The sequence below is a fragment of the Garra rufa genome, chromosome 20 (assembly GCF_049309525.1).
Source record: "Garra rufa chromosome 20, GarRuf1.0, whole genome shotgun sequence".
Classification (NCBI taxonomy): domain Eukaryota; kingdom Metazoa; phylum Chordata; class Actinopteri; order Cypriniformes; family Cyprinidae; genus Garra; species Garra rufa.
Genome location: NC_133380.1, coordinates 24,167,156 through 24,181,809, shown reverse-complemented (window position 1 = coordinate 24,181,809; position 14,654 = coordinate 24,167,156). Strand labels below are relative to the sequence as shown.

The 14,654-nt window shown below is 36.9% G+C and overlaps 1 protein-coding gene across 2 annotated transcripts; it reads left to right on the top strand.

Moving 5' to 3' along the window:
* Nucleotides 1-1,652: 1,652 nt before the first annotated feature.
* s100p (S100 calcium binding protein P) lies at nt 1,653-13,935 on the top strand. Of its 2 annotated transcripts, XM_073826021.1 has the most exons (5): nt 1,653-2,039; nt 3,702-3,872; nt 5,703-5,898; nt 10,131-10,411; nt 10,497-13,935. In XM_073826021.1, the coding sequence occupies exons 1-5, from the start codon at nt 1,987-1,989 to the stop codon at nt 10,579-10,581; spliced, it is 786 nt and encodes a 261-aa protein (XP_073682122.1). In that variant the 5' UTR covers nt 1,653-1,986; the 3' UTR covers nt 10,582-13,935. The 2 variants fall into 2 exon arrangements, with proteins under 2 accessions (XP_073682122.1, XP_073682123.1); XM_073826022.1 differs by lacking the exon at nt 10,497-13,935 and having other exon boundaries at nt 10,131-10,415.
* Nucleotides 13,936-14,654: the final 719 nt, after the last annotated feature.

The following is a 14,654-nucleotide window of genomic DNA, read 5'->3' as shown; positions in this document are numbered from 1 at the left end:
GGAACCAATCACAGAACGGGGAGGGAGCAGCAAGACGATGACGCCTTCTATGCGACTCACCGAAGCAGTTTGTTACTATGGATCCAGCACGGCAGCAGCCGCGAAGTTATCTTTCGTGTCTACACCGGACGCGAGCGGCGTGACGACGCGACAAATGACATTAGAACCTATTATGCTGTCTACATTGGATGCGGCGAGACACGGCAAATCCCGACTGTAATCTGCTGCCGCGTTCTATTTATGACATGCTCACACAAAAGTTTAAATGATATGCAACGGTGTAGACAGACTTTAGCTGTTGCGGTGCGGCAACTGCCGCGTCCGGTGTAGACACGGTATAGTGTTCGAAGTAGTTTAGAACGCAAGTTTATTTTGAAAAAAAAAAGAGCAACTTTAGGCGTTCGCTCTACATACATCATCCGGTATAATTGAAACGATTGGCTATGAGCTACGCACAGGCGCATTTGATAGACATTCGTATCGCCCAATAAACGGCTCTGGGCATTCGTAAACCACGCCTCAAATACGAGAAAATGAACATGTGGTTCCCAGACCACGAATCATGACGAAGTCATAACGTGGTCTGGTGATAGCCAGGCTACTTGTTAGCAAGTTTTGCCGATAAACAGCTAAATGTGGCTTAATGTGGCTAAATGCGGCTAAAGTAAACATTACGGCTTGTACTCCCTTAGCAGAGAGGGGTGGGGCGAGCAGAGCTCATTTGCATTTAAAGGGACTATGCAATAAAATTAGTTGATTTTTTGCTGAGCTGATTTTGACAAGGTAAAAGGATGTTTTTTACACTACTATTGAGAAGTTATATACTAAGTATAAGTATATATAGACTTTTCATTAAGACCCTAAAGAACCATATGAACTTGTGGAAAATGGGCATCCGATGACCCCTTTAAAAACTTCCACTGTAACTTTTACCTGTTGGTGTCACTGTGGGAAAAGGAAACGCCCCTTTTTCGTTTAATAAGCAAGGCTTTTTATATTACTACAATTTCAAATAACTGTTTTCTATTTCAATATATTTTAAAATATAATGTATTCCTGTGATGCTAAGCTGAATTTTCAGCATCATTACTTCAGTCTTTAGTGTCACATGATCCTTCAGAAATCTTTATAATATGCTGATAAACTGCTCAAGTGACATTTCTTATTATTAGTGTTGAAAACAGGTGTGTTGTAAAAAATCTAACTAAGTGCCAGATTATAATATGAGTTTTTCCAAATGACAGAAGCTCAGCTCTTCGAATCACATTTACATTTAAACGCATGATAGACTCTGTGAAAAGAACATGCTGGCTGATTGGACCGGATGGCATCTGAGGGCAGGAGTGTGCAGTCAGTCATTCGCAAGCGTGTGGCCCAAAACACCTGTGTCACCTTGATGCTACAGGACTCTCCATCAACACCAATCAGCGACAGGGTGCAGGGGAGGAGGAGGAGGCTTTGAACGGCGCTCCCTCTTTCTTCCCTCTCTCTCTCTCTCTCTCTCTCTCTCCGCTGAGGCTGGAGGAAGGGATCAATGCCGTGAATGGTCCTCCTCTCCTTGCTCACTACTCTCATTATTATTTTCCACCCTGCTACTCGCCTGCCCATGAATAGTCAATAACAAACCAACAGGCAGGAAATGAAGGAGCAGATGCTTGGTGTGACTTGTATTTACGGAGAACTGGTTCCAACCATGTGAGACGGACTTTGTTTGCTGCTGAGGATTATAGAAACTTTCTTTTTTTCTATTTGAAGACTGATGGATTCTCTTATTGGACTTATTATGTTTGTTCACAAGGATTTTCACCTTTTTTAAAGGCTGTTAGTTTCAGGTGATATTATTAAGGAAAGACATAACCAGTTTGCAGATGGACCTGTGTGGAGGAAAGCACATGGTCGACTAAGTGTGTTTTTTCTGTCAGGTTGTCCCAGCAGTCTTTTGTGAGTGCTTCAGAGAGAGCTGCACACACTGGAATAGCTGGGAGAATGTTTCTGTGGGCTGGAAGTAAAGGAGCTCATGGATCAGGAAGTGAGAGAAGGTAAAGTACTATGAGTACATGTGACATGCTAAACCTTAATTTTCTAGGGTCTCTATAAGGAAGTTGCATGTTTGATTTTATGTTGATTTTAGGTAAAAAAAAAATCAATAAAAAAACACTACCAATCAAAAGTTTTTGAACAGTACGATTATTTATTTGTTTTTTTAAAAGAAGTCTCTTCTGATCAGCAAGCCTGCTTTTTTTTGAGCCAATGAACAGCAAAAATAGTAATATTTTGAAATTATTATCACTATTTAAAAAAACAATGTAATGTTAATGTAATTTATTCCTCCAGTCTTCAGTGTCACATGATCATTCAGAATGAATGATTACTCAAGAAACATTGTGTTATCATTAATATTATTATCATCAATATTTAAAACAGTTAAGTACATTTTTTTCAGGATTCTTTGATGAATATAGAGATCCAAAGATCAGCATTTATCTGAAATAAAAAAGCTTATGTAACATTGTACACTATACCTTTCAAAAGCTTGAAGTCAATATAATTATTCAATTATGGAAATGAATACTTTTATTTAGCAAGGATGCTTAAAATTGATCAAACGTGATGATGAAGACATTTATAACATTACAAAAGATTTCTATTTCAGATAAATGCTGAAAATAAATGCTTTCTATTCATCAAAGAAACCTGAAAAAAATCTACTCAGCTGTTTTCAACAACATAATAATAATGTTTTTTGAGCAGCAATATTAGAATGGTTTCTAAAGGATCATGTGACTGGAGTAATGATGCTAAAAGATCAAAAACTTTTGACTGGTAGTGTTTAAATAAACAAAAAAAAAAAGCATTTTATCTATTTAAAAAAGTGCAGATATTAAATTCTTTCATATTACAGCCAATAATGATAAATGGACAATATAAAAATTCTATTCAATGTATGAAACAATATAGTACAGTGTTTTGAAATTATTAGTGTATTTGAAAATGTACTTCAAGTAAACGTTGGATGCCTCAAAAGTAATTTAAAATGTAAAAATATGGTAAATGAATATGCACAATTAAATATCCAATAGTGACTGGTACATTTGCGACAACAACAACAATAATAATAATCTAAAAATTATATTAACCAACACTTGCATCATCATTCTGATGCATCACATTTGTTTAAAACATTGAAATGCACTCACTATTAGCAGTTATAATTTACACTTATAATTTACACTGATTTAGCCATGTCAGAGAATGTAATTTTAATGACCAAGCTAATCTTTAAGTCTGACGTAAACTAATCGCAGGAAGTGAGTTTTAAATGCTTTTGACCACTGTACTCACAGTAATTATGAAAAGGTCACTGATAAAGATAGACAGGTTAGACAGCTTGCCTTCACACCCATGCATAATCTTCAAAAGCAATATGACCTGCTGTCAAAACACGATTAAAGAATCATGAGCTAAATATTTGGAAAAGGAACTAACTATGCATATATAATAGGACAGTAGCAGTTATCTGTGAGTCATTTGACTTTCTGAACAAACCCAATTCATCCTGGGCCTCGGGTCTTTTTTTATGTGATAAGGAGTGTTGAAATGATTCATTTCAACAATATCTTATTATATTAGGTTTGGCACACACCATGCCTTCATTTTTTCTTCCCCTTGTGTGTCTTGTGACTTTTATGTACCTCAAGCAGGACCATTTATCAGAAGATTCGCGAGTATGATATTTTGGAGAAGAGGAGGACGGTCACAGCGCTGAAGGCTGGAGAGGACAGAGCCATTCTCTTAGGCCTCAGCATGATCCTTTTCTCTGCCATGATGTACTTTGTGTTGGGCATCACAATGGTGCGCTCCTACTCAGACAGGTAAAGATGACTAGAAATAAAAAATACATAGAATTAAGGTGCATTCAGAACACAAATTAAGATATTTTTGATGCAATCCGAGAGCTTTCTGACCCTACATAGACAGCAACTGACACGTTTAAGGCCCAAAAAGGTAGTAAGGACATGGTTAAAATAGTCCATGTAACATTAGTGGTTTAAACTTAATGTTATGAAGCTATGAGAATACAAAAATATTGACTTTATTTAACAATTTTTTCTCTTCCGTGTCTTCAACACTCGTTTACAAGAGTAACACGATGCATACATTAAAACATAGGAGCTGAATTGAGTTCTTCCAAATAGCACTGACCCACCACAGATTGCACACAGATAAGGGCTGGCGTACACTGCAGTCAAAGGCAATTAAAGAGGCAGCTGAGCCTTCGGAATAGCCAAAGAACACAAGGTCTGTTATTCATAGAGTAGGAGACAAGAGGCCTGGCACGAAGACAAACACTAACATGTAATCGGCCGCCACAACAGAGGGCCAGATCATCAATGTGCATATGGAGAGTGACCCTGATGTACAAATATTGCACTTAGTGTGTCACGAAGGCTAAAAATAAAAGCAGCTTTGATTACATAACTTGATGCAACGGGATGCCTTTGGGTTGTTATGTTTATAAGTACTGGATATTCGCTAAATATTTAAAGGAATAATTCACCTAAATATTAAATTTACATCATGATTTACTCACCCTCAAGCCATCCTAGGTCTATATGACCTTCTTTCAGATCAATACATTCGGAGTTATAGTAAAACATGTTCTGGCTCTTCCGAGCTTTATAATGGCAGTGAATGGGTGTTGAGATTTTGAAGTTCAATAAAGTGCATCCATCCATCATTAAAAATACTCCACATGGCTCCAGGGGGTTAATAAAGGCTTTCTAAAGCAAATCAATGTGTTTGTATGAGAAAAATATCCATATGTAAAACTTTGTAAACCATAATTTCTGTTGTACGCGTTCATTGTATGGGAAACCCTGCTGCTGTTATAAAACTTGGAAGAGTCAGGACATTTTTTAATATGACTTTGATTGTATTCGTCTGAAAAAAGAAAGTCATATACACCTAGGATGGCTTCAGTGTGAGTAAATCATGGGGTCATTTTCATTTTTGGGTGAACTATGCCTTTAAGGACAGTGGGAAATGAAGCCAAGGTCAGCAATACTGGAGGATGTTGCTCTTTACTTAAAGGTTGCTTTACAGAGAATCCACAACATGTTGAGAGTCAACATGGAATGCTGTGCGTAATTCGCAAATTATTAAACTACAGTTTACTTCTGTAAGTCAATGTATTTTCAAGTAACACTCCATATAAAAAAAGGACTTGCTTTTATTCCTTAGCAACTGATTGAAATAATTAAAAAAAGGGTTCTTTATATGACATATAGGCTAGAATGGAGATGTATAAATATTGAGAGGAATTGGAAAAGAAAAAAAGGAAAGGAAAATTTTCATAAAATAAGATTATGATTACATTGTTGTTTAGAATAATGTGCCTTTAACAACAAGCTCAGAAGAACTCAGTGGCAAGCAATTTTACGGATCACACTTCTCCACAGGTTAAGTTCCGCATTAAGTCAGGTGAGCTCAATCCTTCTCTTCTAGACTGACCTCCCTGCAGGGTTTCATTTCAGCTTTAGCCAAACACATCTGAACCGGCTAACCTGAAAGTTCTCCAGCAGCATTTGAACCCACAGTCAGGCATCTTGACTCATCCTGTATGATAAATGCATTTCAAGCCATTACTAAGATTATTTTTCTACTTCTCTCCCTTCTCCCTTCTACTTTTTTTTTCCTCTCAGTGTATGGACAGAGGAGTCAAACTGCACAGTGCTGAACTCTAGTATAGTTGCTGAGATTAACTGTAGCTACAGTTGTGGCTCTGAGTGCAGGAAGAGCTCCAGGTTTCCTTGCCTTCAGGTATATGTCAGTCTGAACTTCACCGGAAAAGTTCTGCGGCTGTCCTACAACGAGGAGGCCCATGAGGCCCACCCTGAGGTACACCACACCTAAGCATATACATTAACTATAGGGATATATCACATTACCTCTGAATAGTGATGCATGGGTAGTTTGTCTGTGACACTATGCTGTACAAAATTGTAATTTTTTTTTTTACATTGTAACAGACAATTGCATTAACCTGATGTCTTCCAAAAAAAAATATTGTAAAAAACAGAATGACTGAAAAAACTGAAACTCATTAATGGATAAATAAAAAATCTAAAAACATGCTCATTTTAGATGTGTATCCAAGTAATTGTATGAATTTATGAATAGCATTTTAATGTATTTTTTAATCATATTTATTGGCAAAAATAAATAAAATAAAAAATAACTAATGAAATAAATGAGCTTAAAACATTATTTTGAGTCTCTCTTCATCATAAGATACAATTGTATCACCCTAATAATTATTAAAACAATATTATTTTAATAAATAATTTTTTTTATAATACATGGCAAGTAATAATATGAATTTATAAATAGTATTTTAATGTATTTTTAAAAATTTTGGACGCATTACAGAAAAAGTATTTTGATCATAAGAGTATAATGTTTAATGTATTTTTTATATTAAATTATTTTATATATATATATATATATATATATATATATATATATATATATATATATAAATGTATTTTTGATTATAAGATTATAATATTCTTATATATATATATATATATATATATATATATATATATATATATATATATATATATATATATATATATATATATATATATATATATATATATATGTGTGTGTGTGTATGTATGTGTGTGTGTGTGTGTGTGTGTGTGTGTGTGTGTGTGTGTGTGTGTGTGTGTATATATGTATGTATGTGTTGTGGTTGTGATTTACAGAAGAAAAGCAAATAATAGTAATAATAATAATAATAATAATAAAATTAATATTGAGTCTTTTTTCATTGCAACAGACAGTTGCATCACCCTGATATGTCTTGAAAATTATAAATGGAATGAATTCTAATTTAAAAAAATAAAAATAAACAAAATACATGCTTATCATAAATGTGTATCCAAGTAATTGTATGAATTTATGAATAGCATTTTCATTTATTTTTGATTATAAGTTTACAATATTAAAATATTTATTATATTTAATATATATCAAAATATTTTCGGCCAAAAAATAAACAAACAAATAAATAAAAATAACTTCAGATTATAATTGCATTGCCAAATACATTAGGTTGTGGTTTACAGAATAAAATCAAATAATAAAAATAATTAAAATAATTAAATGAAAACATTATTTTTCTTTTTTCATTATAATAGACAACTGTATCACCCTAATGTTAAAATAAAAAATAGAATACAAGCTCATTATAGTAGAGCTGTATCCAAGTAAATATAGGAATGTATGAAAAGTGTTAATGTGTTTTTGAAATATATATTTTTAGGCAATAAAAAACATAATAATAATTTTTGTTTGTTTGTTTGTTTACTAACAGATTATAATTAGATTGCCAGATTTGTTAGGTTATGATCTTTATAGACAAAGATTTACCTAATGAAAGAAAGAAAGAAAGAAAGAAAGAAAGAAAGAAAGAAAGAAAGAAAGAAAGAAAGAAAGAAAGAAAGAAAGAAAGAAAGAGTTGCGTCACCCTGATGTTGTAACAAGGGAGGTCTGGAGACTGACGTGTGGATCCAAACGCTGGCTTTATTAGAAGACGTGGTCAAACAGACAGGGTCAAACAATCACAACGAGGATAATCCAGAGAGTAGTCCAGAAAACAGGCATGGGTCAGAAACCAAATGGGCAGTCAGAGTAAAAGCAACACAAATGAAACAAACAAACAAAACAAGGCTAAACTAAGACTAAGACTGAAACTAGAAAACAAAACCAGGAATAAACTAGGAAACTAGGAAACACAGAGACTAGGAAACTGGGAAAATGCTTGGTATGGTTAGCTAGGAGCAAAACTCAATACTTTGCAGTGTGTGTGTGCTGAACTTGCTTTTATGGCTGACAGACAGGCAGTAACCAGTGAAGCAGCAGAGGGAGCAGCAACAGTCAGAGAGGGGCAAGGGCTCCCTCTGCTGGCCTGGTGTGACATAGCGGCTTCCAGACGCTCCAACAGAAACAACAGAAAAACAGTCCAGGGGAGCGGTGGAGGGGGAGCAAGGGAACAAAGGGGGGCCAGGTCCACGTGGCAGTGGGGGAGCAGGAGCCCACCAGGGCGGAGCAGACTTAGCGGGAGCCCACCAGGGCGGAGCAGACGGAGCGGGAGCCCACCAGGGCGGAGCAGACGGAGCGGGAGCCCACCAGGGCGGAGCAGGAGGCGCAGGAGCCCTCCAGGGCGGAACACGGGAGGTCGCGTCATGGACTGGGACCTGGGGAGAGCAGAGAGAGGAGGCAGACAGAGCAAGGAGAGAAGCAGAGAGTTCATGGGAGCACGCTGCCTCCATAGCCGTGACAGGGCAGACAAGGAGCCTAGGCGGAGCTGGCAGAGCAGGGAACCTTGGCGGAGCAGGCAGGGCAGGGTGCCCAGAAGGTGCAGGCAGAGCAGGGAACCTTGACCAGGGAGTTCCGCTATGAACGCCACCTCCGAAAGAGGTATAGGCGCAGCGGACATGTGGACAGATGGGGCCTCTGTAGCAGACTCGTGAACAGACTCAGGAACAGACGAGGCCTCTGGAACGCAGTGTGCAGCCCATACACTCAAAATGGCAATTGCCATCACAGGTAGTACGGTGGTTAATGGGAGGCCCATCGGGTTTGAGGGCGTGTGGCTTGGGAGCATTGGCTCTGCGTGGCTTGGGAGCGAAGGCTCTGGACGCTCGGGGGAGACGTGACTTGGTTCTGGACGTTCGAGCGAGACGTGACTTGGCCTTAGTGCAACAGCTGTGACTTGACTTGGTTCTGAGGGAACAGCTGTGGCTTGACTTGGCTCGGAGGGAACTGCTGAGACTTGACTTGGCTCTGAAGGAGCAGCAGTGACTTGACTTGGAGGGAACGGCTGAGACTTGGCTTGGCGTGGCTGGAACGGCTGTGATTTGACTAGACGTTGAAGGAGCGGCTGCTTGACTTGACTCAGGAAGAGCTGCTTGACCCGACTAAGGAACCTCAGCCATTACGTGACCAGACTTTGCAGGAGTAGCAGCTGTGGCGTGCTCTGACTTGGCAGGAACGGCAGTTGTAACGTGACATGACTCTGTGGGAACAGCAGCTGGTGCAGGCTCAGGAGAAGCAGACATGACGTTCACAGGCTGTGGTTTGATTGACGTGACGTGAGCGGCTCTAGCTTGGCAGATGTGACGTTAGCGGACGCTGGCTTGGCAGATGTGACGTTAGCGGGCGCTGGCTTGGCAGACGTGACGTTAGCGGGCGTTGGCTTGACAGACGTGACGTTAGCGGGCGTTGGCTTGACAGACGTGACATTAGCGGGCGCTGGCTTGGCAGACGTGACATTAGCAGTCGCTTGCTCGGCTGACGTGGTGTTAACAGATGCTGGCTTGGCTGACGTGGCTTTAGCAGATGCTGGCTTGGCTGACGTGAAGTTAGCAGACGCTGGCTTAATATATATTTTTAAAATATATGTTTTTTTAGGCAATAAAAAACATAATAATAATATTTTTTGTTTGTTTGTTTACTAACAGATTATAATTGGATTGCCAGATTTGTTAGGTTATGATCTTTATAAACAAAGATTTACCTAATAAAAGAAAGAAAGAAAGAAAGAAAGAAAGAAAGAAAGAAAGAAAGAAAGAAAGAAAGAAAGAAAGAAACAGTGTCTTCAAAAATTATCAAAATAGAATGAATTTTAATAAAAAAAAATGTAATACAAGCTAATCATAGAAGAGGTATATCGAAGTAATTATATGAATTTATAAATAGTGTTTCAAAAGTATTTATGAAATATATTTATAGGCAAAATAAAAAAAAACTAAATAATAAACACCCACCTTTTTTTTCATTTTTTCCTTGACAGATTATAATTAGATTGCCAAATTCATTAGGTTGTGATTGTTTATTACAAAAAAAAGCTTTCAGACATTAATCTCGCCTTGTCTCTGCTTACATACGGACAAACTAGTGACCCTCATCTGCTAATGTAATTTTAATTAATGTCATTATCTAAAATGACCAATTTACAATTCATCCCCAAGATGACACAACAGTATGTTTCTAAGCATGATAAATGACCACTACAATAGTGTAGTACACAAACTAAACGCATTTCCTTCTTCCCCCTGCAGTGTTTTTACATCCCAAAGTGCCGCAAGGATAACACACTGATGCACAGCATTGTGATGAACATCTCAGAGCGACTGAAGACGCACCAACAGATCTTGTGTTACTACGACCCCTCAGAACAGCAGGACAACGTCCTCCTGACACGTCTCTACGGCCGCGGGGCCATCATCAGCTCGCTCCTGTGGCCCACGTGCACGCTGGTGGGGGGCACGCTCATCATCGCAATGGTGAAGCTCACTCAATACCTGTCCTTCTTGTGCGAGCAGATCAGCCGCATTAAAAGGTGAGACTGACGGTGTGCAGACGGATACCTCAGACCAGAGAGACAGCTGCTTTTGAGACGCATCTAATTGCTGTGTTCCTTGCAGGATGGGGCTCTATTCCCTAACGGGAGCTTCTCGCTCCAAGATCTGCACTCGGAGGTTTAACGGCGGCATCCAGGATGGGGTTTAAACGAAGATGTGCGAATTCGTCAACGGATCTGTTTTCTACTGTGTATATAGCGACAAATGGTTTCCGCTCTCATGTGGTCTTCCTCTGGCGCTCTATAATCCTTGTTAATCTCTGGGTTGTGTTGACAAGGCTGAAGCAATGTTGTGAATGAGAACTACCATTGAGATCAGACTCAACAGAGCTTCTGGTGGTCGTAATTGGAACTTCTTACGATAAGACTGGGTCAAGTCCAATCCTGAAACTTAGGGGTCAAAGTATGTGGTCATGTTGGGAGGTGTCGATTACACTTTGTGACCAGCAGATCGCAGACTCTATTCCAAGAAGACGCCACTGTGTAGAGATATGGCTTGACCAGCTGACGCTTACGTAATCGCAGAAATTCAAAGTAGTACGTATACGCTACTTCCATTCATGGCGCTTTGACAAACACCTGTGGATCTCTTTTAAAGCCAAAGGTCATGTGTTGATTGTGATCGATACTGTGTCTCTTAAAGGGATAGTTCATCTGAAAATGATGTCTTTATTTATTGTTCACCCTATCCACCTTATTCTTCAGCCTATGGGTGAGACTTACGGTTTATTAGCCGCTGTAGGGAAATAAGGAGAAGAATAACAACGTGCAGTAAACAGTAAAACTGTGTGTTCATAGGATAATACATTAAATTATGTTAAGCCACACTGATTTGCAATATCAAGCAACTGTTTTGTACAGCTAAAAATATCTGGATGCGGATGAGACCGGAAGCAAGATCCATTAAATTTACGAATGGCCATGTACACTTTTATGAGAAAAAATAAGGTGGATTTGACTTAGTTTCTTCTATGGAACATTAATATATTTTCCTAATACTTTACAGGTTTTATTCGTTAGCATTAGTTAATTAAATTAGTTTATGTAATCTGCGGTAACAGTGGACAACATTTCAATATTTCTATAGCATTTCATAATTGAGTTCTACATTTACAAGTACATTTTTTTAAATCAAAAGTTGTGTCTGTGAACATTAGCTGTTGCACTGTGAACAAACGTTAACAAGCAATGAACAATTATTTTTATTCATATTAACAAAAATATTGCTCATAGTTAATGCACTAATGCAACTAATGTTAACAAATGAGACCTTATTGTAAAGTGATACAGAGCCCCATGAAATCAGTTTTATATTTTCCCAAATTCGTTTTTTTTTTCTAAAAAAAGTTCCATTAAAATTTTTCTAGACTCTGTTTTAATGGTTAAAATTAACATATTACTCAAAAACCATGTCTAATTAAAACACACATTTTAACAGCGATTTATTACAATTTTAACAAAAAATTAAATGTGAAGGCCCTACGAAATGTTTTTTCCTCACTTTTCTTTTTATCAAAATGTTTTCTAATTTTTTGGAATTCCATTTTAATGGTTTCAATTAATTTTAATCTCTAATTTGATTTTTATTAAAAAAAGATTATTCTTTTATTTATTTATTCAGAAATACTGTGTTGTATATTTAAATTTTTTCTGGTAAATAAATTCTTGTCAATTATTTCTCTAGTAAATATTCTTTAAAAGATTGTTTAATAGTGTTTAATACTAATTTTACTAGTAATAATAGTACTATCACTGAACTAACCAATATATTTCTGTCACAATTTCTTCAAGTTAAACCGAACTTAAGTTTTGAAGGGTTGCTGTGAAGACCTTCATGGCGATATTTGAAGACGATTTTTCTTTAAAAAATGGTAAAATGCTCATGAAGTGACTCTACAGTTCTAGAGATTATATGTGTTCATGTACTCATATATTGAGGCAGCAGAGGCTGAAAACACTGCGAGCATCACGTACGCTTCAGTATGTGTGTATTAAACAAAACTGTGTCTGTGCCATTCATTCACACAGAGACACTGAACATGCAGGATTCATATTTAAATAGTTATTTGCTGCTTAATATTCACAGACACCAGTCTATATGTAACTCTGGACCACAAAACCAGTCAGTTTTTTTGAAATTGAGATTTATACATCATCTGAAAGCTTAATAAGCTTTCCACTCATGTATGATTTGTTAGAATAGGACAATATTTTGCAGAGATAAAACTACATTCATCTACAATCTGAGGGTGTAATAAATCTAAATATTGAGAAAATCGCCTTTAAAGTTGTCCAAATGGATTTCTTAGCAATGCATATTACTAATCAAACATTACGTTTTGATATATTAACGGTAGGTAATTTACAAAATGTCTTCATGGAGCATGATCTTTACGTAATATCCTAATGATTTCTTGACAAGAAAAATCAATCATTTTGACCCATATAATGTATTTTTGGTTATTGCTACAAATATACCTGTACTATTCGAGACTGGTTTTGTGGTCCAGGATCACATATTGCATTTTTATTTAAGTGTACTGACCTACTTTTGATTTGTTGCAGTTTATTCATCCAAATTTTGGCAAATTCCCTGACATTCCGCATTATACGGTAAATTCCATTTTTATGGATTCCACGATTCTGACCACATATTCTGCATCAAGGAAGTCATAGGGCTCTAGTGATATTTTAAAGAACGTTGTGGTCCAAACAACATTTTAATTGTGCAGACACACAACAGAAATGTTTAAAATATCTTTGTGTTCCAAGAAAATCATGCAGGTTTGGAACAACATTAATGCGAGTAAATGACAAAATTTTGGGGTGAACTATTCCTTTAACTGTTGTTTTTTGTTTTGTTTTGTTCTTATTTCATATGAAATCCTGTCTAGTCCTAGAAGTACACCATTTTAGCAGCTCCAAAAGCTATGTAACAAAATTTAGTGTGTTGTCTAGCTAGTCAGCATTTTAGGGCATCATATACACAAAGTGAACTTCTAAGTGAACTCTGTTCTAATGTGTTAGACACAACACAGTGGAATAGAGCAGAATACAGAATACCACAATATTCATAGTGTGAGATGCTGAAAAAACAAGACAAGTTGTCTGTATTTTTACACTTACATAGACAAATCACTAACAAGTTACATTACACTAAGCAAAGGCATAAAACAATACGTCATGTGTGTGAACAACACCCAAGGCAGCATTTCAGGAATATTGCTCTTCAATCATGTATACTGTAATTTCATTTTCTCTAAGTTCTGCATTGTGTATTTATGTTTTTTTTTTCCCCCCAATGGGGTGACATTGTTTTGTTTTGTTTTTGTTAACCATTAACCAGGAATCTTGTATTGTCAGTTGCTGATATATGGATGTAATTTCTCAACCGCGAAACAAACACAGCAGATGGACTGAATGATTTGTAAGGTTTTGCACAGAGAGAATCAACAGTGCCTCACTTTTTTTAGACATAGTCTACAGTGACTGAATAAAATCAGTAGCAGTCCTCCAACATATGTATCATCTGACATTATTCTTTGAACTGGGGATGCTGAGGCTGCCACAAAAGCTATATTCAGTTATACAGATGCTTGTATTCTGTAGGAGTGCATGTCATTTTCATCATTTTTAAAACCCACAAAAATAGCTGAAATGCAGTATTGTTTATAGTGGTTGGATAAACAAGTGAACAATACAAACAATACATTTAGGCAAAAGATTGAACAAAAATGTCTGACCGGGGCTATCCACATTGTTTTAAAAAAGTGGAGAAAAAAAAAGCTGTTTTCTGGTGCTGGATGAGACTTCTGGTTAATAAGCCGCTATAGGGAAATAATGAGAAGAATAACAACGCGCAGTAAACGGTAAAACTGTTTGCACTACAAACCAGTGTGTTCATACTTAAGACATTCAAATAATATGGTAAGACACACCAGTTTGCAATATCCAGCTGTTTTGTACAGCTAAAAATAGCTGGATGGCAATGAGACCGGAAGCCAGACACATTAAATTTTCAAATGGGTCTGCTCTTACGGGAAAAATAAAGTGGATAGAAAGAGAGATTTTTTAAGTATGTTACTATTTGCATTTTTGCTGTTTCATGAAGTCAAGTCAAGTCAAGTCAAGTCACCTTTATTTATATAGCGCCTTTTACAATACAGATTGTGTCAAAGCAACTGCACAGTATTTAAACAGCACAATAGTGTGTAAGTAACGC